Source organism: Barbus barbus (genome assembly GCF_936440315.1).
Source record: "Barbus barbus genome assembly, chromosome: 42".
Lineage (NCBI taxonomy): Eukaryota > Metazoa > Chordata > Actinopteri > Cypriniformes > Cyprinidae > Barbus > Barbus barbus.
The window spans coordinates 19,035,375-19,061,865 of record NC_136720.1 but is presented as its reverse complement, the minus strand read 5'-3'; the positions used below and the strand labels follow the sequence as shown (position 1 = coordinate 19,061,865).

General features: G+C 36.7%; 1 protein-coding gene across 5 annotated transcripts; it reads left to right on the top strand.

Moving 5' to 3' along the window:
- The first annotated feature begins 306 nt into the window (after positions 1 to 306).
- LOC306861235 (tetraspanin-11-like) lies at positions 307 to 19,129 on the top strand. 5 transcript variants are annotated; one of them, XM_079403389.1, is made up of 9 exons: positions 536 to 600; positions 2,455 to 2,546; positions 5,479 to 5,670; positions 9,065 to 9,139; positions 9,353 to 9,457; positions 10,050 to 10,208; positions 10,774 to 10,860; positions 13,755 to 13,831; positions 17,707 to 19,051. In XM_079403389.1, the coding sequence occupies exons 2-8, from the start codon at positions 2,460 to 2,462 to the stop codon at positions 13,803 to 13,805; spliced, it is 756 nt and encodes a 251-aa protein (XP_079259515.1). In that variant the 5' UTR covers positions 536 to 600; positions 2,455 to 2,459; the 3' UTR covers positions 13,806 to 13,831; positions 17,707 to 19,051. The 5 variants fall into 5 exon arrangements, with proteins under 5 accessions (XP_079259514.1, XP_079259517.1, XP_079259515.1 ...); XM_079403387.1 differs by having other exon boundaries at positions 13,706 to 13,831; XM_079403390.1 differs by having other exon boundaries at positions 13,758 to 13,831; positions 17,707 to 19,050.
- The last annotated feature ends 7,362 nt before the right edge of the window (positions 19,130 to 26,491 follow it).

Here is a 26,491-nt window from a genome sequence, read left to right as displayed (position 1 = left end):
ACAAGAGATACCCAGAATTTATACTGTAGGGATGGTCATTAATTGAAACTCAAATGTAAATATTCTAATATTTTGAGATACTGATTTTTGACTTTCATGAGCTGTAAGCTCTAATCATCAAAATTAAAACAAAAAAACTTTAGAAATGTTTTACTTTACATGTAATGAATCTAAAATATATGAAAGTTTCACTTTTTGAAATAAGTTACAAGAAAAAATGAACTTTTTCACGATATTCAATTTTTTTTAGATGTACCTGTATTTTCAGTAGCCTGTTCAACATCACTGTACGTTTGCAGATCACGTGAGTAGGCTACAGTTCAAATTTAACCCCAGGCGAGAAAACGATTGCTGTTGTTTTTTTCAAAGAATGGGACAAAGCAACTTACTTAAAAGCACTAATAACTGTTATTAGTCCACGAGCAGCCTTTGAAGATGAACAGCTCGCTGTATTTAATCTCATGAAATGAAGGGGCGGGCTGTAGCTGCATTTCCTCCTCGCATCCTGCGCTGACCCACCGATACCCCCGCCGACTGGACATGCGCCTGCGGAGCAACAAGCCTTGCTGCCTGGGGGAAAGACCTCTATCTACTGTTAAGGTAAGTTTAAACACGCTGTTTTTGGTGCTTGTCCCAAACGAGGCATTAGAGCAGGTGGTTCTAGACAAAAATACTAAAGTGTGCATCACACCACGCAGTTTTATTTTGTTGACGTTCTTGAGCACGGAAAGTGTCGCAGGATCAACGCAACTGAGAAACATTGATGCGTTTTTCGGTAAAGTATAAGGCCAAAGTCCGGGGGAGGAAAGAAAGGGAATCGGCTGCATTGAATCACCACGTTTTCTTTAGTTTTTTTTGGGACAACCACCATTGCATGTTCATTATGTGGGGTGTTGAAGGAAGGAAGAGGATAATAACGTGAATCGAAATAATTGAAATGCACAGAGGAGTAATTTATCATGCTGTTTAGTCACATCGCTCAGAAATGAAAAGCATCCATGGCTTTAAAAAAATGTGTTTTTTGAGTCAACGTGTCACTCGTTGGCGAGTAAACCACCTAAACACACAGAGAGGTTACGTTAACTTCACAGAGTTAACTTAACCCAAAAATGTTTTGGTAGGCTTGTTGAAACCTCTTCCTATCAGAGACCAGCAAACCAGATTATTATTATTTTTTCTCAGCAGTGTGTACTTTGTTAAAATTGTTTTTTGAAAAGTGTAACCCTTACAGTTTGTTGAAAAAATAGCAAAAAGGTGTTAAATCCCCCCATTACACATTACATTTGATGATATGTGAAAGTTTCCTTTAATAGCACCTATATTATTATGTTAGCAGTATATTTTATGGTATGTTTTTCAAGAAAAAAAATCTGTTGGTTTGGTTTAAAGCTTAATATTTTCTGAAATGTTTTAATAATGCAACATTTCTTTTGAAGTAAATCAGTATGTGGTTCAATAATAGGCTACAGCATTTTTGAAGTAAATCAGTATATGGAGTAAATAAGAAGACCTGGCTTCCTTTAAAATTCTTGAAACAGAAACCCATAAGTGGTAACCCATAACGACACAAAGCCTGCATGTGTTCCAAATCCCAACCAAAGCCACCGGTCTGTCAGCAGCATGGACGAGAGGATAGTTTGTCTTTATCAGGCAGACATTCACAGTGAGGTGAATAATAAATGCAAATGCAATGAATAAAACATTATTTTGTACTAAATCCTAATTCCAAATTCTGCATTTGGAGTCCATCACCATCATAAAAAATCTGTATTTACTGCTAAATAAAGGTAGATAACCCTTTAGATAAAGCACTCTAAGTGATTACCACTGACACACAGCGAGGCCTTTCTCCATACATTTACTACACGTGATCAGCAAATCAATATGTCCCCGCAGTCATTCTGAACAACTTCTTTATGCCTCAGTATCCGAAAGAAATCGATAAGTCTTACTGTGAAAATCCAGACTATAAAATCCATTATAGCAGGGATTTTTTATAAGACAAAGTCTGCAGTCTAATTTTGTGTTTTGGAACAGAACGTGTCAGTCACATTTCTAATCTGGTGCTGCATACAGTGTCCTCAAGATTTTTCAAACCAGCAGTGTGGGTTGGACTGTGTGTAGTTTTGTTTTGTTTTCAACCATTTCAAACCAAACACCCTCATTTTATCGGCCATACATGGCTGCTGTTTTGACACTCACCGCCTCCACACTAGGCCCTGAGACGTGAGCATGTCGTCTGTCTGTGGCAGAAACCCATGGGCCACAGCTGTTAATTAACATGTCAAGGAAAAGAACAGTGTTTGACTGCCATCTCTCCAAAAGCCTGTTTACGCTTCTGCCCACCTCCTCTTCTTTGTCCTTTTCCCATTTTGCCTTGTAAATTCACAAAGAGTGAGCAACCATGAGAACTTCTCTTCTGTTCCACTTCTTTTTTCTCTCTTTTACCAACAGGAGAGATGGGCAGCTTGTATAAGGATGAGCAGGGCGACTGGATCACGGTCTGTCTCAAGTACCTCCTCTTTGTTTTCAACTTCCTGTTTTGGGTGAGTCTCAGATCAACTTTTCTACTTGAAGGATTAGTACTCCCCAAAATTAAAAATGACTGAAAATGTACTCGCCCTCAAGCCATCCACAATGCAAATGAGTTTGTTTCTGCATTGCAACAGATTTGGAGAAATTTAGCATTACATCACTTGTTCACCAAATGAATCCTCTGCAGTGAATGGGTGCCGTCAGTATGAGAGTTCAAACAGCTGATTAAAACATTACAATAATCCACAAGTAATTCACATTACTCCAGTCTATCAATTAACATCTTGTGAAGTGAAAAGCTGCGTGTTTGTCAGAAACAAATCCATTTTGAAATATTTTAGCTTCAAACAACAATACTCTATCCATAATATTGCTTTCTCCAGTTAAAACATTGTTTTGTCGGAATCAAGAGAGAAATATGCATAGTTCAAGCACCGTTTACAAGCAAAAACAGTCCAAAAAACAGTTCTAAATGAATGTTGCGTTGAATTTTGATGTGAGAGGACAACAGGGGATTGATTTTTATTTTTTTTCACTGGAAGAAGCAATATTATGGATTATGGATTGTATTTTGAAGCAACGGTTTAAAGTTATAATGTTGATTTTAGGTTGTTGTTTCATTTTGTCATGCATAAAACAATGTTTTATTTCCATATTCTGTTATCGGCAGCATTCTTCTGAAATATCAAATGCAGTGAGAGGCAAATGACAAGGAGATTGAAGAAAACATGTTTTTGTGAATGAAAAAACGTGACGTTCATATCATAACTTAAAGCTGAGTTTTGTCCCATCATCTTCTCGCTCTTGTTCCCCTCCCCCTCTTACTTCCACTTCCCACCAACCTGTGCATTGGCTCAACAAGTACAGTGCCCTCTAGAGTTGAATTTGTTTCTGAGTTGAGAAAGACAAACCTGCTGTCTGAGCAAAAGCATTTCTCAGTATGAAGTATTATTTAATTAAATTCAGTTACATCTCTACTGCAGTTTCAGACAGATGGATTTATTCCATAAATCCTGGACCAACAAAGAGAAGTCCAGGAAATGATGCAGAGCCACACCTTCAACCATAATGCTGTGCATATATCCACTGATTTAAAGGGATAGTCCACCCACAATAAAATTCTGTCATAATTTCCTCACGCTCATGTCAATCCAAACTCGTATGACTGACTTTCTTTTGTGGAACACAAATAGAGAAGTTCTGAATAATGCACTGGTTGTTTTTTAATGCAGTTACAATGCTTCAAAGTTGAAAAAGGACACAAAAGCACCATAAAAGTGGTCCATATGTATTTAAATCTGTACCTCACTCACAATTCTTATTCACTATCTTAATATTCACCTTTTGTGTTGCATGGAAAAAAGAGTCATGGGTGAGTAAGTAATGACTCATTTTCATTTTTGGGTGAACGATTCCTTTAAAGCTTAACCTCTGAAATATATTAAGCATATACTCTAGTGATTCATTAAATGTTAATTTTTTTTATAAAGAAATTTCCTCCTCAAACTCAGAGTCCTCACTGTCTGTCGTATGCTAGCAGCCCCAGGGAGCATTAAAGAGACAATGGGACTTAAGGATAGTTGTTGTTTGAGTTTGGCACTGGAAGTAGAGTGTCATGGAAAGAGCTGGAAGTGAGGAGTCTTTTTGGAATTTCCTTGCTTTCCGACTTGGATAGATCTGAGAAACAGATAAATGAGTGTGTATGCATGTAGATTAATGGCGTCTTTACTTTGCACAGCACCACACAGGTGGATAATTAACCTGTGCTGAAATCTCAGGGTAAATGAATGATTATTTGAGTTGGTTAAATAATGACATGCCTGTCAAACGATGAAATAATTGTTTATCATTTGAAACAGGAGTTTCTGTTGATGCGTATAATTAACGCCATTGTTTTTTGGATTTTTTTACTCTAGCTACTTTCTCATCATTGTTTGTCCCTAGCCATCTATCCAAAACTACAGTTTTTGTCTTTATTTTTGTCTATAATTTGAAGACTTGTTTTTGTCATCATTATTTCTTAAAGGGTTAGCTCACCCAAAAATAAAAATTAGCCTGTGTTTTACTCACCCTCAAGGCATCCTGGGTGTATATGACCTTTTTCTTTCAGAGGAATCCGATCGGAGTTATATTAAAAATTGTCCTGGCTATATACTTTTACTTTACTTACTTTACTTTTGTCATTTAGCAGACGCTTTTGTCCAAAGCGACTTACAAATAAGAAAAAGTAACTAAAACTAAAAAGTTACAACTCTATAAATACTATCTACCCACATATTTAAGAAAATAAAGAAATAAAATAAAATTAACACATGCATATAACAACAACATTTCAATAATAAACATATCAATGAAAAAATTAAATAAAAAGCTACTACTATCCCTTGCCGGTGTCCCTGCCCGGTGGAGTCGCACGGTAGAGTCGATGGTCTTTACACTCTTTACTTTTTTACTTTTGTCATTTAGCAGACGCTTTTGTCCAAAGCGACTTACAAATAAGAAAAAGTAACTAAAACTAAAACTTATATAGCTATATATATATATTAAATTTTTTTTTTTTATATATATAAATTTTGTTAATAAATTCAAATATATATACATTATAGTTCAAATGTAAAATTACATTTCATAAAATAATTTTTCCACTATCTTCCTGACCCTTAGAATTAAACAGATAATTTGTGTGTGTGTGCTGCCCCATTCTTCAATAAGCAAACATTTCATTGTGAAAGGTTCTACATGTGTGCTGTCATGTGTATTTATATTCATCATAAAGTTCTGGATGTTCAGAACAAGCCGTTATTGTGGCTTACTCATGATAAATAGCATTTTTGGACTAAGAGGGACATTTTGAGTTTTGTTTCATTTTATTTGACCCTTTAAACTTGTAATATGTGTATTAGAGCAAGCGTTCTCTTATCTTGATGTATTTTTCTCTTCCAGATCGGCGGCGGGGTGGTGATGGGTGTCGGGATCTGGACGCTGGTCGATAAAGGAGAGTACCTGAGCCTGCTGGCCTCCAGTACATTCGCCGTGTCTGCCTACATCCTGATCCTGGCAGGAGGGCTGGTGATGGTCACCGGGTTCTTGGGCTGCTGTGCCGTCATACGTGAGCAGAGGAGCTGTCTGTCCACGGTGAGAGAATAGAGATGAATGAGAGGACATCATGTTGTGCCAATTTATCCATTGTGCTCCACTCATTAGATATAATTGCTCTAGATCCCGGCCTCTTTTTGGTCATCTCAGTTATTGTCGCTTGTAAGTCGAGGTGGGCGGCACTGAGTGTCCATAGACAAAGCAGAACCGGCTCCATGGCAGCCGTGACAAATGAGCTGACAGGCATCTGCTTTCTTGCCTTTTTTTTTTTTATTTTTTTAAGAGAGTACCTTGTGTTTGTTCGAAAGGGAGAAGGAGACAAGCAAGGTTGTGACTGCCACTGCAGCAGTGCTATTTATAGCCCACTCTCTCTCAGATGTAGGAATCTACGGAGGAACGCCACCACGCTAGGAATTAGTAATGAGGATACTGCCTTGGTCTGATCTGAGTGCATTGCATTATGGGAAAAACATATAAATGCATAAATGTCCACACGCGACAGCTGCCATGAGGTTAACAGCTGCTTGGTGCGCTGTTTTGTTTGAATAACCTTGAATCGGTTCATTTAATTTGCTTCAGTGCTTGTGTTGGTGTTTATATAAATTACATTGGACCTCCTGTCCTTATTTTGTACCTCTAGAAGAGAATTGGCAAATATATGAATGTGTGTGTGTGTACAGTGTATTTGTATTTGTTTGCCCTAATTTATTCTTTTCTCACACATCCACTTTGACAAACAGTTTGGCCTTGTTTACACTGCAGGTCTTGATGCTCAGTTCCGATTTGTTGCCTGTATCTGATTTTTCTGGCTGTCCATTTACACGTTCTTTCAATTGTGACCCATATCCGATTCATGCGTTTACACTTGCCATACCATCTGAAACATCCCGCATGCGTTGTCATTTAGCGCCTCTACACGTGCTTCCTCCCGAGAATAATGTGACCTGTGCTGACAAAACGAGTCGAGCAAATGTGAAAAATGAGTTTTTATTTTTTTCACATCCTCCATTAAAAGTCCTTCAAAATTATGTATGATTTTTTTTGGAATCGGACAAAAAATGACTGCTACACGCGTTTAAAGTCAATATAGAGTCAGCAAGGTTGATTATGAGAAAGATTAAAGCTTTCCTCCAGTTCTTTTCTTATTAATAATTAGGCTAATCTATTAATAATCACAATATAGCTGCTTTTTTATTTTTTTATCTTTCCTATTATAAATGAGAACAGAGGCAAAAAAACAAAACAGTAGCCTAGAAAGAAACAAATAATGCATTACCTTTATCATTTTACATCTAAACAAAAGCATTCATATAGCCTATGAAAAACAAATGTAAAAATCACTTCAGTGTGTTCATTACAAATAAATTGATTATTAAAACTACAAAAGCAGTTCAATGAAGTGCTATGAGTGATCCCTCTTTTCTTTTATTGATAGATAACATTGAGAAAGACAGCCTACTGTAATGCACGAATCATATAAAGTTACACATCAGATGTTTTTCCCATCAGTTCCCCAAGCGTTCACTTAAGACAGAACTGTAACACAGTTCGTAGAATGGGCAGAAGGAGGCGGGAACAGGCCAACATTTGTGTTTATTTTATTTATTAAATTGTCTTTAAAAGTAATGCGGCAGCCCCTCGCGGACGACTGCCGCACACATAACACAAAATAAAGTCCAGGCCTGGTCCTCTCTCGTCTGGCACTGTCGTCGCTCCTCCGTGGGACTCGAGACCGCTGAGTGGCGCAGGTGTCGCTCATTATCATTAACTCCACCAGCCTCGCTCTGTTCCCACAGCTCTCGGCCCCGCCCCACTCGTTACAAGAACATATTATGTTTACGGCAATACTGAAATACTGTAATTCTGTGTATTTATCGGGATCGCGCGCCATTATGCGCGCTCTTCAGGTGTCAGTCAGCATGAGAAGCGAGCAGAGAAAAGGTAATCCTCTCAGAAAATATAGAATTAAAGATACTTTTAGATGTTTAATTACTATTTGGAGCATTGGGATCGCTAAACGAGGGCTTAATGAAGTATTTTTTGTGAAAACCTCAAAATCGACATTTTCACTTTTTTTTTGCCTGTAGCTCAAAATAGCTCATGCGCATTTACACTCATTTTGCCAGCATGGGTCCCATATAACGTCCTTAAACCGCGAAGAAGTAACAAATTGTCACATGTTTACATGACAGTCGCATTGGCACACATCCGATTTTATATCCGATTTATTTCCACATATGAATGAGGCATGAATCCGATCTGTGTCACATGAGCAAAAAATCGGAATTGGGTCACATTTAACTGACAGTGTAAACGGGGCCTTTTTCTCCTGTTTTGTGGCATCTCTTGGGTCTGTGGTTCTTGGGTACAGTCTCGGTGCGTAATTTAATATTTCTATTCTTTGCTTATATTTAATTCTGCTGATTAGTGTGATGGCCCACAGTAGTGCATAACAAATTCTGTACATCTTCTGTAGTGTTGTGCTAAATTCATTATGTTGTGCTAATTTTGTTGTGTTGTGCTATTAGTGATGGAAAATGACTTTTCAGTTTAACTTTAGTACTTGCAGTGCAATTAAAATAGAAATCAGTGTGTTCACAGAATGGTGAGTTTGAGTTATGTATAATATTGAAAACATTTTTTCTGTTTGTTGCTTGGTTTGTTTTCAATTATACCACTAGAAATATTTCCCTGTAAACGTTTTCAAAGCCAGATTTGGGGTTGTTATCACCCACTCTCTCTCCCCACAATAAACTGTGACGGCTTATTCAGTTTAGTCATTTATTGCTTTATTTTCATCTGTCAGGCATCTTCACCTCTGCCAGCTCTGAGCAAGAAATTTCTTTGAAACCAGTTTTATTTACTTTATCCCCATGACAGGGAAAATATAGTTACTTTTTGAAGCATTTTGAATGTTGATTGTTGATGTGTGAATAAACAACCCTGTTGAAAAACTGTTTCTTTTAGAGGGAAGCCATTTAAAATTGTCCTTGATAAAGACAGATGAAACGCAAATGTAACTAAATAATTGAACATTTTCTGAACAAAAGATCCATAGTACTTTTTTTATTGTTTTTAGGCGACGTTTTGTTTAATGAATCCAGTTAAATCAAATGTTAGCTTAAGTTACATTTATTTACTGTTATTTATTTATTTATTTATTCAGTTTGTTTTCATATTTCTTTCATTAATTCAATTTTAGTTTTATAGAACATCCCCATGATGTTCATGACTTTCCATAATAACTAGTATAATAGGAATTCTGATTTCATGTGTGTTTTCCATGGATAATTATGCCATCAGTATTTTACAGTTTGTATAGCATATTTAGAGTGGCAATGACTGGATTTCCTGTTTTCTGAAGAGGATGTAGTTTTTTTTTTTTGTGCATTAATTGTATTTGTATTGTTCATTGGTTCCTGTCTTCCCACAGTACTTCTCCTGTTTGCTTCTGATCTTCCTAATTGAACTGGTGGCTGGTGTTCTGGCCTACGTTTATTACCAGGCGGTGAGTGAACTTAGACACCCTTTTAGACTATATTGCTACAAAACAAAGCTCTAAAGTTTAAACCAACCTCCAAATTGCTTTTATGATGGATCTAGTTGTAGGACTGTACCTGACTGGTGAGATGAGACATTTGACAGATGACACTGCATACTGCTCACTCTCTATCTTTTTGCTCATTTCTCTCTGTGTTTTTCTTCTCTCGGTCTCTCGCAGCTGAGTGAAGAGCTGAAGCAGCACTTGAGCAAGACGATGATGGAGAACTATGCCCAACCTGGAAAAGAGAGCATCACTCAATCTGTGGACAGACTACAGCAGGATGTGAGAAATCCCAGCATGTTTCTAGGCCTTTTCACCTCTGGTTTTTGCTGTGAACACAAATTTCAGAATTAGTATATTGAGCATTTTATATAATTAGATTAGAGAGAAAAACAAGAGTATGTGGATAGGGCAAATTACTTTTAAATTGTATTACGGTTTTGGTGCGATGGTAATGGAACGTAAATTATTCAAAACACTGCTAGAAGTGGGAAATTCAGTAGCTTTATTTTATTTAAAAAAAACAATTTTGCTTTCATTTTATTTCATGCTTTTTTAAAATATTTTTATATTTAATATTTTTAATTAGTTTTTATTTATTTATTTATTCAATGTTAATTTTATCTTCATGTATTTGTTTTATACTAAAATAAAATGCTATATTTTCAATTTATTTTATTGTTTTGGACTACCAGCACTTTAATTTAAACTAGATGCACTCGGCAATCTACTCGCTCTAAATGTCATGTAAAATCCTTGCTGTGAACAAAGTGCAAAAATACAGGTACTTCATACTTTTAAAATACCAGACCACTTTGCACACTGATCCTAATTGATCCTAACTAACCATAACTCCCTCACTTTTACCTTTTAGTTCAAGTGCTGTGGAAGCAACAACTCCTTTGATTGGACGCACAGCGTGTACATCATGTCCCCGGAAGCAGAGAAGCGGTTGGTCCCTGACAGCTGCTGTAAGACCATCACCCCTCAGTGTGGAAAGAGAGACCACCCCTCGAATATCTACAAGGTGGAGGTGGGTCAGACACGGTTAACCTCAAATCAACCCCCACGCAACATTTACGCAACATGTTTATTCATCTGTACTTAACTTGCTTTACAAAACACATGCTTAGATGCTTCCTCATTGTCTGTGGGAGCTACAATACGCCTGTGAACCATATCATCATGAAGTGTTTGATATACCCCTTGGGAGTCATTTAGACTAAGAAAGCACAGCTGTGAGCGAAGCAGGTGTGACTGGTAACATATATATGAGCTTGTAAAGTGTGAGGTAACACTACAGTTAACGGCTGCCAAGCTCTCTGTATATATTCTTTGGGAACTGACCTCCGGCGTGATGCATAATACAATACAACACTGGTTTTACTGGCCTCTAGTGGGCCATTAGTTTTACTCTTTATGTGATATGTTGTGGCAGTATCCACGATACGGTCTAGTAAATCACACAATAAAAAAATCAGTAACTCTTCATCAGTCTGCAAAATAAATCAATTTACACATCCACATATGCGTGTTGACACTGTAAAGTACATGATGCATTAAACTGAAGGAGTTAACAATGCTGTGGTCTCTCACAGGGCGGCTGTATCACTAAATTGGAGCAGTTTCTGGCAGATCACTTGCTCGTTATTGGTGCTGTGGGAATAGGTGTGGCCTGTCTACAGGTAAGCCCCACCCTCCTCAGGTGTGCTATGCAATTAAAGGGAAAGTTCACTCAAATTATTTACTCACCATGATGTTGTTCTAAAGACACGTTAACACATGTATGTGTGTATATATATATATATATATATATATATATATATATATATATATATATATATATATATATATATATATATATATATTTATATATATATATATATATATATATATATATATATATATATATTTATATTTATTTAAAAAAAAGTATGATTTATTGATTTTATTTATTTATATTTATGGAAATTTTACTATGTATATAACCTGCATACTATATTTATGTCCGATTACTGTGAAGCATATCTCAGAGAAACAGTAGGAACAATGGATTATTGAGGTCTTCTGATGTGGTTCAATAACATGAAAGCCTTCACTAAAATAGCTGATGCAATGACCTGCGGGGCAATCGTTTAATGGACTCTGTTTTTGCCCTCGACCGGTAATGCGCACGGTAGTCACACAGAGCACTGCCTGATTGCCCGCTGGGTAAAAATAGGTGGAGACCACATGCAGGTTTGAGAAAATGAAAGAAAGGGAGATAAAGAGCTCTTAGCTTTAAGTGCAGATCTCACAGTGAGAGTGCTGCATTCACTGCAGGGGTGCAGAGGGCCATTGATCTGTTTCCTTTGAATAAACTCTGTATATAAACACCACTGAAATGTGACTCCAGCTCCGACCTCATATTGATTCTCTGAGCTTGGAGGGATGTGTAATGACCATAGATTATACTTTTGAGAAGTTTATCCCACTCCTTCTCTTTTTAGTGGGTAGTAGTGGTTTTAATGTTTTTATGTTGTTTGGTATTGAAGCTTATTTTTTTCTCACAATTCTCAGAAAAGCCTTATTGCAAATTTGTAACTTGAAATTGTGAGATATAAACTTGCAATTCTGAGAAGCAAAGCTAGAATTGTAAGATAAACAATCACAATTAGCTTTTTTATTTAGGCTATTTATTGCAGAAACAAGCTTGTTTATATCTAACAATTAAAAATTTTGTTCTCAAAAGTCTGGATTTATATTTTGCAATTGCAGGTTATAAACTTGCGCTATATGTATATGTGTATATATATATATATATATATATATATATATATATATATATATATATAATTTTTTTTTTTTTTTTTTTTTTTTTTTTTTTTTTCAAAATTGTGACTTATATAAACAGTGTTCAGAGTTTATATGTACCAATGCAGACTTTTTTTCTCAGAATTTCTAAGAAACAAAGTCAGAATTGTGAGATTTAAAGTCACAGTAGCTTTTAACAACCCATTAGCATTGCAAATTTCTCACAACTGCAAATTATGAACATGCAATAAGGATTTTCTTATCAATTTAAGTTTTTATCCCATAATTCAGACTTTTCTCAGATATGTGAGATTAAAGTCACACCTTTAGCTTTTAACAACCTATTAGAACACTGCGTTCTAAAATGTATTAAATAATTTATTTATTTTTTAAATTTGCATCGTGTAGTATGCACAGTGTAGTGTATGGCATTTAGGATGCAATCTATACTTTGTACCGGATACTATGTAGTATACTGGATGTTAGTCTTACTTAGTAGGTCAAAATTGTTTAATGAATTTCCTGAGGTCAATTGAATTAACTGTCAATTGAACCTTTTTTCAGGTTTTAAGTGGATGCCTAAAACTGTAACCGTAAGTATGTCGAAACTTTATAAGCAGCGTTAAAGCAACGTTCCTAGCATCAAGGTCTCAGCTGCTGGTCATGTGATTATTTCATCCAGGAAATGTGAAGCTCTGGAGTGATTAGGTGACTAAAAATAAATCCTGTGTTGAATTTAATGTAATGATTTTACTGTAAAAAGCCACAGTGTAGATTGAAGCGGCTCTCTAGAGGGAGCACTAATTAAATTGATCTTCTTCAGTGATCTTTCATTATTAACGTCATTATGGCTGTAAATACAGTGCTGCTCTGCAGGGGTCTAGAGCGTCAGTTCACATTCATAACATACTGTAACAAATTGTTTGGTTTTATATTTTCTGTGTAATCGCAGCAGTTTATCTTTGAGGAAACTACTTTAAAACTAGCTTGACAAGCTACAAGCCACTCATCATTTAAAGGGATAGTTAACCCAGAATAAAATTCTTTCATCATTTACTCACCCTCAAGTTGTTCCGAACTTGTATTAATTTTTCTTCTGCTGATTTGTTTTGAAGAATGTTGGTAACCAAACAGCTGCTGGCCCTACAGTATGGGAAAAAAAATACTATGGAAGTCAATGGGAACCAGAAACTGTTTGGTTCTCCCTTTAACTTAATATCAGATATAAATTAATGTCTATAAATGTATAAATACTGCAATTAGAACATTTTTCTTGAAAAAACATCTTAATTATGGTGATTAGGTTGAGAATTATGAATTCATATGAATTGACACAAAATGCAACTAATAAAAAGAAAACACTGAATTTTATTACAGAGTTAAAGACGTAGCAATAAAGCAGCATTTAGCATGTTTCACTTCAGAAAAGAACACTCATTAAAATTAATGATTGAATTGTTTATTTACATGAACTGTGCAAATGAACTGATTTTTTCCTGGTTTCCCTGCTATAAAAAAAAAAAGTGATAACATGCATCAACACTTTCCCTGAACATCTTTTTCTCAGATTGTCTGAAGAAAACAATGTATTTCAGGGATTTGTATGTTTGTCTTAAATTACAGATTTGTCTCTGTTTTGTCTTGGTTTTGTTTGTATTTCTCTCTCTCTCTGTCTTTTTCTTTTTGGTTGTATCTTTATCTGTTGTTGGTGTGTGTGTGTGTGTGTGTGTGGTGTAGCTGGTAGGAGCAGTGCTGACTGCCTGCTTTATTTATCTGCTTTATAAAGAAGAGGAAGAAGACTTTTCTGAAGTTTGATTGGCTAGTGCCATTTGTTTGAGTCCTGAGGCGCTATGTGATGAGAAGGTCGGCCATTTGAGTTTGTGCTTGTGTGTGTGCATGTCTATGTGCCTTGTTCCTGTCACTTCATGTCCACCTCATGCTTTCTGTATGACTTATGTATATGTGTTTGGCTTGAAACCAGCATTCTTACGTCACACATGCTGAATGCTGCATGGCAAAAAATAACAAAAACTCACAACTAATGTCACCAAATACTTTAAAATACAAATTTTATGTTAAACATTTGTTTTGAGACAAAAAAAATTCACAACAGCATAAGGCAGATAACTGAAGATGTTCATGGAAAAAAATAAATCAGTATTTTTGAGAATAAGTAGACTGTCGACCATTTACCTGATATAACCTTTTACCTGCAACCTGCTGTGGGACTCCTAGTGTGTCCGATCTATTTCAGGCTTCTCTCTTCCTGTCTATTGTATCCCTCCCTCCGGACCCAGACTGCTGGAAAGGAGAACTTTTAAAGGTGTCAACATATCTGCTCAGAAAAAAAGACTGTTTGTCCCTAGCTTTTTGTGTAGGTCTGCTGATTGTGTTGAAGTCCCATCTCTCGGTTTGTTGTCTGTCAAGCCTTTCTCCCATGCAGTTAATCCCACTTTCATCCGGCTTTATTTTCCTCTGGAGTAGCATTTGAAGTGCTGGCAGACAGCAGCAATACTGCTTCTCACTCAGTGCTTTATGACATTGAGGAGTTACGTGAAAAGAACAAGCTTTTTAAAATGAAAAATGGACACAAGGGAAGGTATTCTTTAGATTTTTCTAAGATACTCTTTTACATGCAAGGAAAATGAATGAGGACGGGGGCTTTTAAGCTCCAAAAATAATAAAAAAAGAGACTAAGCATATAAAATAGTTTTTTGGTGCATTATATAATGCTAATTTGCTAATGACATATGACAGTTTCTGTATGTGTAAAGATAATTTTTTATGACAAATTTACACTATTGTATTGTTCAAAAGTTCCTCAGCAAGGATTTTTTCCCCCAATCTTTTTTTTGGTAAATTCAGTGTTCAATTGTGTTGTTAAACACTCTAAATTGGCATTTCAAGACCAATTGGCATCAGATATCACTGGTTCTTGTAAATGTCCTTATTTATTTATTGACCCCAAGTACAAATACGATATTCATATTAATTTTCTTTGTATTGAAAAGAGCAGCTCTGACATTCTGTAAAATATCTTCAAAAGAAAGAATATTATATGGGTTAAAAAGATGAAAAACCTATATTATTAAATCTTAACTTTGGTATAGGATTTGGTTTTGTTCACATTCTGAATTAAGTGAAATAAAGCCATTCAGTTACACTGTACCATAAGCAAGTTTTATGAACTAACATATTAATGTTCCCCATTTTTGTGTCCATAAGTTGAGCTGCACTTCCAGCTCTGGTTTATTTCTGTGTTTGTGGGTAGGATGAGGCTCCATCATTTTTGTAGAAATGATCGCTCACCAAGAGTCCTCCTAGGACCTGGCTTCCGATTTGTCTTCAGCTTTTTCAGAGAGGGAGAGAGAGGAAAAATAAATCTTGGCTAGATGTTGAAACTATATTTTTAGATTGTTTTGTAATTTGTAGACTGAGTTTGTAGAGGTTTGGTAAGATTCTTATATTTTTCTCTTACATATTTTTGAGTTGTTTTCCCCACAATTACAGCTAGAGGAATATCTCAAGGTGGTTTTTTTTTTATGCTGCCACAAATTTTACAACAAAAAATGTACCACAAGAACTCTCCTTTGAAGAGTGTGGCTATGAATTATTCTACCATCATGACATTTAAAAGTGAATTGCTGTTTTGAAATATGGAAATGGATGAATGTTTATGCTCTCTTCATTATGAGAGTTACCACTGCTCTGAATCTGCCTACATGTTGTAGCCTTCATATAAACACGTGCACATCCAGTAACACACACTCCCACACATGCTAATTGACCCAATTACAACTACACTGCTACCAGCTGACTTGCACCTCGTTTTCCATAGTAACTGTACACCGCTTCTCTATTCCTGCGAGCCTTTTATGAAGAGAGTTTCAACAATTGCCACAAGGCTTTTAAAATGTTTTTAAAGGAATAGCTCACCCACCAGTTGCTGAAAATGTACACACCCTCAGGCCATCCAAAATGTAGATGAGTTTGTTTCTTCATCAGAATAGTTTTGGAGAAATTTTGCCCACCAATGGATCTTCTGCAGTGAATGGGTGCCGTCAGAATTCAAGATTTTTTTATTCGTCACATACGCATATAGAATGAGAGTCCAAACAGCTGATAAATCCACAAGTGATCCACATGACTCCAGTCCATCAATTAACATCTTGTGAAGTAAAACGCTGCATGTTTGTAATAAACAATCATTATCAATCATTAAGTTGTTTTTAACTTCAAACTGTTGCTTCCAGCTAAGAGAGTCCTCTATCCATAATATTGCTTTCTCAGTGAAACAAAATAATCTTTTATGAATCAGGAGAGAAATATGCACAGATCAAGCACTGCTTATAAGCAAAAACACTCCAAAAAATAATTAATTGACTGGACTTCTGTGGATTATTGTGATATTAAGGATTATTTACATTTACATTTAGTCATTTGGCAGACGCTTTTATCCAAAGCGACTTCCAATTGGGGAATACAAAAAGCGATTAATCTTGAAGAGGCAATCAGACAGGAAGTGCTCGTAACACCAAGTCTCAGTCATTGTTCAAATAAGCTAGTAAGCGGAGAGAAAGATAGAGGGAAAGGTTGTTTTTTTTTTTTGATTTTAGGATGAGGTCAAGTACTGCCGAAAGAGATGAGTTTTCAGTTGTTGCTTGAAGGTTGCCAGAGATCCGGCGTTCCGGATAGGGGTGGGAAGATTATTCCACCAGCCAGGAATGGTGAACGAGAATGTTCTGGAGAGTGATTTTGAGCCTCTCTGTGATGGTACCACAAGGCGTCGCTCACTAGCAGATCTCAAACTTCTGGAGGGGATGTAGGTTCGTAATAGTGAGTGGAAGTAGGACGGTGCTGAGCCTGTGGTAGTTCTGTACGCAAGCATCAGTGTCTTGAACTTGATGCGAGCTGCCACTGGTAGCCAGTGCAAGGAGATGAAGAGAGGTGTAACATGCGCTCTTTTGGGCTCGTTGAAGATCAGTCGTGCCGCTGCATTCTGAATCATTTGTAGAGGTTTGATTGTGTTTGATGGCAGACCAGCCAGAAGAGCATTGCAGTAGTCCAGTCTAGAAACAACAAGGGCCTGGACAAGAAGTTGCGCAGCATGCTCTGTCAGAAAGGGCCTGATCTTTCGGATGTTGTGTAGTGCAAACCTGCAGGATCGAGCAGTCTTTGCAATGTGCTCTTTGAAGGTCAGCTGGTCATCAAAGATTACACCAAGATTTCTGACCGAAGTTGCCTGATTATGATGATGTTATGATGATGATGTTTTTATCAGCTGTTTGGACTCTTATTCTGACGGCACCCATTCACTGCAGAGGATCCATCGGTGGGCAAGTGATGTAATGCTAAATTTCTCTGAATCTGTTCCGATGAAGAAACAAACTCATCTACATCTTGGATGGCCTGAGGGTAATTCTTCAGCAAATTTTTATTTTTGCATAAACTATTCCTGTGAAGTCTTGAACCAATTGAAAAAAATAAAAATAAAAAAATTGCTAAATCTCAAGACTGACATTGTTGGAGCTCTTTTTATGAAATGTTCTGCTGCCTGATGCCTGCCAGTATCTCATTCAGTGCAAGATATTATGGGTATTTGACTAGACAGATGTCCACCAGACATGAAAATGTGGCTGATGGCCATCTTGTCCAGTCAAATGCAATATAAAGACCAATTTTTATCGTTCTCATGTTACTTTGATACTTTTTAAGTCATCTCTGTGTGTGTTTTTCAGATTTATGGAATGGTGTTCACCTGTTGCCTGCATAGGCGAATTAAACTGGACCCGTACTGATCACTCTGAAAAGTTATATGCCTTTATTACACTCTAAAACACACATACACGGCCTTACTACTGTGTCCATTTTAAAACGCATGACCCAATTCATTTGCATTAATATAAGGGCTTTATTAGCTTTCATTTGACACATTTTTGACAAATGTTGCTAGTGTTATTGCCTCCTTATGATCCTAATAGTCTAGAAAGATGTGGGATATTGTCCTGTAGTCATTTAGATGTCAATAATAATAAAAAAAAACAAATTTTTTACTTTGAGTAAATTATAATATCAAAATATTTTTTTATTAACCACATATTCACTTGAAATAGCTCATATTAAATGTATGTAATGTGCTGCTAGATCTCAAGCAGGTGTGGGAACCTGCTTATAGGCACAAAATACACTGGACCAACATCAAGACCATTCTCATTATTATATTTTCATAAAAACGTGTATGAAGCCTATGGAAAGATCTCTGTTTGGCACGTTTCAGGTATTATTATTCTGGGAAAAAATATCTTTATGTCCACTGTATGATATGCAATTGGTGTAGAAACAATTTTCACTCAGAAATTGCAAGTCATTCACAACTTGGATTTTTTATTTTTACAGTGTAGTAATTAATATTTTGGCATTGCAGTAAACCCGTGTCTTTTAAATTCTGCCAATTGTCACACTTTCTGTTAAATACTATCATTCACAAAAAAGATAAAGCTGCTTTTTTAGCCTTAATGATTTTCCCTTGGATGGATTGGCAGAATATTATGCTTATTTTATAAGAGAGGGCCATGTCATGAATGCTCAGGTGATTGAAGGAAAAGAATGAGCACCATTCCATTGCAAGTCACAGCTGCAAAATCTTAATGTAGTTACCACAGCAACATCAGCCTTATTGAAAGTCAATGTCATTTGGGGAAAAAAATGGTTAGAAAAGGATTTAATGTAACATTCTTGTTTTCTATTGTACTGAGTACCGTCTGTAATCCAATTGCTTTCTGCTTATGACAGATTATGCATATTTTAAAAACATTGTGCAAATAACAATCTCTCATATGAGCTGCACGTAAGTCTGTAGGTTCTGATTTAAAATATGCATTTAATCATCACAGTAGTTGATATAATGGATGTAATCTTTCATTTGAATACTGTTATGTATTTGTAAATGGAATGTGTATATTTTCATAAATTCTTTAAGACTGTTGCATCTTTTGTGGGCAGTAGAGATTTATCTGAAACAGCTATATGTTTATTGTATGTTTAAAAAAAAATCTATTTCAAATAAACTTATATTGTTGATGTATTCTGGTTGACTGCTTGTACTGACGTACTTTAGCCAGTAGATGGAGATAAAAACAAATAAATAAGTTTATAAATTGCTTCAAGGACAAGAACTCATCTTCAACTTTAAATTGAAAATCCACATGATTCTCACATGCTTTATTTTGGGAAAAGACCCACTGACATTCAGCCACTAATATCCGGATAATAACTTTCATATCCGGATAATATCCAGATCCAAATTGACTTTACATTAGACCACATAAATTTGTCTCTGTTTTGTGTCTCTTGTCAGATAAAAAATCTCATCTGTAATGCTTTTTCCCTTGCTGAAAACAAATCCGAGGAAGCTAATTTCCGGTTCCTTTTTGTGATGATGCCATGAAATGTCATTGTTATATGCGTTGTGTGCATAAGAACAAGACTTTGAGTTATTGGTATTGTCTTGTTTTTTCTGCCTATTTAATCTTGAGCTGGCATTGCAACCTCACACATTCCTAACGGTTCTGTCATCAATTATAAGTTACTGACAAATTAAATTAGGGTTGAGTAATGATGACTTATGCAACAGATGTTTTCAGCTCACTCACATGCACAATGTGTTTTAAACCACTTCTCCGTGTGCTTTATGCAATGTAATTGCAATGCGCACACCCTGAGCTCAAATCTCTGAGTATTGCTTCATTTCAGCTGACTGTACCAGTGAGGTCTCTATCTGTCTGTCTGTCTGTCTCTCTCTCTCTTTTTTACATTTACGTTTTACATTTAGTCATTTAGCAGACTTACAAATGAGGACAATAGAAGCAATCAAAACCAACAAAAGAGCAACAACATGAAAGTGCTATGACAAGTCTCGGTTAGGCTAACGCAGTACACGTAGCGAGGTGTTCTTTTTTTTTTTTTTTTTTTTTTTAAACGAGTAGATAGAATATAGAAAAAAGAAAGCTAGTGTTAGTTTTTCAAGATAAACTAGCAGTTAGAGAATAAATATGCAATTGAGAGAGGGTCAAGTGTGTGTGTGTTTATTTTTAAATAAAAAGACAGCTAGATAAAATAGAATTAGAACAGAGTGTTAGAGTTAGAGGGTCAAATAAAGATGGAAGAGATGTGTTTTTAGCCGTTTCTTGAAGATGGCTAAGGATTTGGTTGCTCGGATAGAGTTGGTCAGGTCATTCCACCAGGTGAGAACAGTTAATGAAAAAGTCTGTGAAAGTGATTTTGCGCCTCTTTGGGATGGCACAATTGGACAATTCGTTCACTTGCAGAACGCAAGCTTCTAAAGGGCACATAGGTCTGAAGTACTGAATTTAGGTAAAGGGGTGCAGAGCCAGTGGTGGTTTTGTAGGCAAACATTAATGCCTTGAATTTAATGCGAGCAGCTATTGGTAGCCAGTGCAACTTGATGATCAGAGGTGTGACGTGCGCTCTTTTCGGCTCATTAAAGGTTAATCTTGCAGCGGCATTTTGGACTAATTGTAGAGGTTTGATGGAATTGGCTGGAAGACCTTCTAAGAGAGCATTGCAATAGTCAAGTCTGGACAGAACAAGAGCTTGAACAAGGAGTTGTGTTGCATGTTCTGAAAGAAAGGGCCTGATCTTCCTAATATTGTATAGGGATATCTATCTATCCGTCCGTCCGTCCATCCATCCATCCCACAGTGGAAGTGAAACTGACCTGACATGAATATTTAAATTGTATTGTTCTCAGCAGTAAACATGCTGGAATGTTTCAGTGCCATGATCAAAGCTGGGGTAAAACGTCCGTTTAGACAACAAAAGCTGCGAGTGTCAGCGGGACCAGGACCAGAGGCCCGTCACACAAACTATAACTGTAGAGTGTGTTCCTGTCAGCATGTGGACGTGTCAGAACCAAAGCAATCGCAGCAAGAGATGAATAGTGCCAGATGTTGCTTCTTGGTTCAGAGCCTGGAAAGATGGCCACCAGACGTCCAGGGAGAAGAGCCTTCAACCAAACCTAAGTCAGATGAGTGAATGTTTTACATCTGTCAGTTCTTCAATGTTCTAAATGAATTAAATGAAATTATGTTTGTCATTGTGATTGACTACCATTAATGCTGCTTTAGGCAACTGAGTAGATTGTTGTACTTGTAAAATGATCTTTTATACATTGTACACTGTACAATGCGACCTTTGGCCTTTACATAATGCAATTTTTGTGTGTCATAGACCTAAACATATTCTTGATGCAAATTTATGCAGATCCATCAGCAAATGCTTTGTTTATTTAGCTATGTTGGCCCTTCCAGCATTGGAATGAAATGAGAGAGAAAGACACTTAAGTTTGATGTTCTGTCTTACCATCATATATTAATCTCTTCTCTAATTATTTACATAACTTGTTATAACTTTCAGAACAAACCCTCAGAAACAGTCAACCAAAACCCAAGCATGCAGAAAAATCTAAATATTATAGACAGCTAGCTAAACATAATATAACTTATTTACCAAAAACACACACCATGATGCTCACTGAATATTTTAAAATGTTCAATAACTGTATATAACTCAAAATGAGGAGAGAGTAAAATGTTTTAGCAGCAGGTTTACACATTTAAGTTTGTTTTAATGTTTTAAAACCCGTGCAAATTTAAACCTGGAAACCAGTCAACAACTTACAGCCAATCACAAACAGCCTCAGAGCTGACCTCATTAAATATTAATGTACGTTGTATAATCAGATGAACTTTCTCGCGATGTTAATAATATTGAACAACGACGCCAAACGCGTTAATTGTCGTTATAACAAAAATACAACGCTAAACCCGTGTTTACAAACATACAGTATGAACTCCTGAAATCTGGAGGATTAATTACTAAACCAGGGTAATGAACAGTGTGAGAAATTAACTAGATAACCAAGGATTACAAGAAACCAGAATTTGTTTAAAAACACCTCAGATACTATTCAAGTCTGCACAAAAGCAACAGATGTGCAGGGATATGATACACTGATACATTTAGTCGTTTTGTATTGTTTCAGGTTAAGAAGCTTATTCATCTGGATAAAAGCATATCTCATCTGATGTGGCGAGTTACCTAACTGTTGAATTATGTATGTGAGAAATCAAAAGACTGGCAATGCACTAAATGCTTGCGTTGGTATTGTTTGTATATGGATTGCTTTGTTGGCCCTGCTTTTCTTTTGAACTGATGGGTGTTGCTTGTGCTTTATATTAACATCTGCTAGGACATTTTGTGTCAGCATTCATGTCATATTCTGTATCTTTTTTAGTATTACGGTTCAGTCAGTTTATGTCCTTGGCACACTCTGCAAATTAGGGTTGTAGAGAAAAAAATAAAAAAATTGCACTTCTCTCTAAGAGAGATTTAACTTTTTGAATATTGCAGGGAGCAATTGTATATCACGTCTATTAAAAAATGAGAGCGAGAGCCTTGATCTTGAGTGACGTGAAAACATTTTTTTCTTTCATTTTTCCATTGGAATATACACAGTATGATCGATTTTGACAGTTGTTTGTCTCCTGGTTTGTGTCCTGACTGAAAAATGAATTTAAAATGCAGGAACAGGCAAGTTTTCGGTTGGCTTGACATACAAACAAAGAAACGGGACGGAATCAACGGTAATATGTCACAGAGCACATGACAAAATTCAGATTAGCTGGTCTTTGAGGTAAATCTAACATTTCAATGAGATGATTCAAACATCTCAAAGCTGTATGATCACTCATGTCAAACAGCGCACAACAAGACTGCAGAAAAACTATATTGACATGAACACCTGGAACACATTTTGTGTGAGCTAAACAGTTCGCAGTTCAAACGAAACTGGAGCCTTTTTGTTAGAGTAACACTTTTGGTGCCGGAACAATTATTGTATTTATTCATATTAAAATTTTGGAATAGGTTCAGGATGCCATGCAACTGAGGATATATGACATCATATAATATCTAGGTTATTTGTAAGATGAAAGAATCTGTAAAGAGTAAATGTTATTTACAGCACCACAGAGCATTACATAACAATTCTCTGCCTGTTTAGGAGGATTTTCCTCAGTTCAATCCAAAGTATGTAAATACAGAAAAGGTGGGATGGTTGTATTTTCACTGGAGGCCTTTCAGGTTGAAACCGAGTTCGTTATTTAAAGTTTGATGTTTGAGATTTTTTTATAGCATTCTTTGTTGTTAAACGTTGTTATTGTTATGCATGTAATATATGAGTATTGTTGTGGAATGGAGTTAAAATAATATTCAAGTTCAACTTAACAGCATTTGTGGCATAATGTTGAGTCCTACCAAAATTAATTTTAATTTGTTCTTTTCTTTTAAAAAAAGGAAAAATGTGGTTTAAGGTGTTTGACAAAATTAAATGAAATGGCAGACGGAATTTAGTCATTTTAATAGGAATCTATGCAATCAGGAATTTCATGTGAGGGCAAAAGATTTCTCCATGCAGATTTAGCTGTTCACGCAAACTCACCACGTAGACCAACATTCAGTTGCTTAGATTGAAAGTGACTTCTGTAGACCTTCAATGGAAAGTTTCGCTAATGTGATTTACACCTTTACTGTGACTTCTCTTACAATGTAAGTAAAGGGGGTAAATGTGTCTTTATAAATGTGTTTTCTGTATGAAGTTGTATCAAATTTGACAAGTTTGCCACGATAATGTAAACCTTAATATCATAAAACAACTATAAACATGACAATTACACATTTACAGCTCACATTTACAGAAGTTTGAATCAAATTTGAACATAAGAATTGATGAAGGTGCTTTTATAAAATAAGCTTCATATTTCTCCTTTTCTTCTAAAATTGTCCTCCAACAAATGACCTCATTACTTTATTCCTTTAAGCTAATACGTTCTGTCCTAGGTACAGTTGATAAATGTGGCTATCATAATTTTTGTGTGGTTCTGTATGGCGACGCTAGTGGCTCAGAAATGACACACTTCACCATTAATCAGTCTTTTCCTAGCAGTTGTGTGAGCACTGAGCAGTTGCTACAGCAAGTCCTGCAGACAGAGGTGAACCTCTTCGTATCCTCGTACTTGATCCGTCACCTCTTACTGAGGACTGTGGTGGAGTTTTGCTGGCATATCTTTCTCTTTCTCTTAGGGGAACAGCAGACGTGTGTGTGTTCGTTTGTTTGTGTGTGTGTGTGTGTGTGGAACTCTGGCTGACTCGCAGCTCTGCATACCGTAACACACACAGATCCTTTTCCCACTGCACCGCAGTCATGCCGAGCATTGCGAGACCCTCAGACCCGTCTCACACACACATGCCGCACATTACAACTGGCGTCTTCACCGTTCGCTGTGAGTGTCTGTATGGGATACGGCGGTGGTGGTCGTACAGGGGTTCGGAATAATCCAGTTCTTGGAAAGTCTGCTTAACATCAGTGTGAGTTTTAGTGGTTGTGGCCACATGTTAAAACTACAAAATGGCTGATCTTGAGTGGTGGTCCAATTGTGATGCTCCTAATGTCCAGAAGAGGGCACTGTCAGTTCAAAATCATTGGAAGTGCATTCAAGAGCTGTTATTTTGCAAGTTGCCTCTTTTCTATTTCGAGGGAAGTGTAAATGCAATCTATTTATGTTTATTAAATCTTAAGTTCATTTTTGGAGCAATGGATTGGTACTGTTTATTTAGTGCTTGTAAAGTGAGACGGCCCTGATTCTGTAGGGACAAATACGAGGTTAAAGACCCCTTAAATTCTTCAGGTTGCTAAATATATTGCTTCAGTGAGCCAGTTCTGAATGATGAATGATTAACGGTAAATAATTAAGCCGATTATGAGAGAGGGAAGAGAAAGGAAAACAGATGCAGGGGTCTGGGCCGCATGGGCATTAAGACAAATCACCATGACGACAAGCCTTTAAGTGCGTGGATCCAAATGGCGCTTGCCAAGTTCCGCTCCGAAACATCTAAGCCATGAGTGTGCCTTCGTTTTGGACAACAGCATGCATCATGAGGGATCTGGGGACGGAGGCTGACGGAAACCGCAAGGACATTATTGCAATTATTCATATCTCTTGTGTCATTAAATAGATTTAGAGTTGGTGTTCATTTCAAAGGCCAGATCGCATGCCTTCCATGTGGCGTGTTGTTGTTCAGTAAGTTACGTATGGCCATATGTACAGCGTGTTGGGGTGCTTGTGAAGCGGACCTCAACGGACGTCCATAACTGGATCACGTTCAGCGTTAACCCACTTGTTCTCGCACAGTCCAAAACCGCATATTTATATCTTATGACTAGTAATCCCATATGGCCGAACTCGGACTGCGCCGTCCTGCTTCCGTGGCCTCGCTTATCGAATTTTAAGAGAGTTCTGTGCTTGGCACCAACGATGTGACATATTCACGCCTCACAATCATATTTTCCGCCCTAGAGGAAATACAACAGGCCTGCAATAAATTTCGCAATTACACAATAGAAAATGCGTAATATGTAAACACAAGAGTTTTAATTGGAAACACATTTGCTGCTTTGCAGCCGAGGGAAGGCAGCTTTCAGTAACGTCTATACAGACTGTAAATGAGTAATTGCCTCAGCCTGTCTCCATTTTTTAAATTCTTGACAGCCCGCTAAGGAGAGAGAGGCTGGATTTTGCACGAGCGGGGTCCGCTTTGACCCCTCTCGCAAGCGTAGCCCTCAGGGACGCGGGAGGAAGCCTTATTATTTTTCTGTGAGGCTACAGAGAGATGGGGAGAAGGACAGGTGAAGAAAAATTGAATGAGAATGAGATGGGGATCCCAGGTTGAAAGGGGACCTGGAGAGGCTTGCTTCGTACAGGCTGAGAGGGGCCTTTTGGCCTGTTGCCCTATATATATGCGATTGCGTGTGCTTACCGATTTACTTCAGCAAATGTGTTTCTGATAAGTCAGCACAGAGATTACATCCACCGAGCTGCTCTGCTCTCTTGTTTCAGACCCCAGCACTCCTCCCACCCACATCTCGCCAGCGATCCTGGGTGAATCTCACGAAAACATGTCCAGTTTGCATTTCAGTGCAAAATTACAATGAGAAATCACATTTTAAAGTTTTTAAAAGAGTTTAAAGCTTTTTTTATTTTTATGAATTTCTTAAAAATTAGGCCACTACATCTGTATGGTTCATAGTCTTTGGCTTTTGGGCATTTCTTTAAATGATCCTTATTAGATTTTTATTAACTGAATAAAAATGTTATGTCAGTATAAATGAAAATATTACATTTAAATTTGTATATATGTTGAAATTAATTGCATATACTTTTAAATATATTATTAATGTAAATATTTTATGGAATTATGATGAAAAATGCATCATGATTTCCACAAAAATATTAAGCAACACTGTTTGCAACGTGGATAAAATGTTTCTTGAGCAGCAAATCAGCATATTAGAATAATTTCTGAAGGATCATCATGAGACACTGAAGACTGCTGAAAATTCAGCTTTGCATCACATAATTAAATGACATTTTAAAATTGACCAAA

What these genes read in the sequence shown, in the direction of transcription:
- LOC306861235 (XM_079403387.1), top strand. Translation starts at nt 2,460, where the DNA reads ATGGGCAGCTTGTATAAGGATGAGCAGGGCGACTGGATCACGGTCTGT. An exon ending in AGAGGAGCTGTCTGTCCACG is followed by an intron (nt 5,671 to 9,064) that starts GTGAGAGAATAG and finishes GTCTTCCCACAG; the next exon opens with TACTTCTCCTGTTTGCTTCT. An exon ending in TGGACAGACTACAGCAGGAT is followed by an intron (nt 9,458 to 10,049) that starts GTGAGAAATCCC and finishes TTTACCTTTTAG; the next exon opens with TTCAAGTGCTGTGGAAGCAA.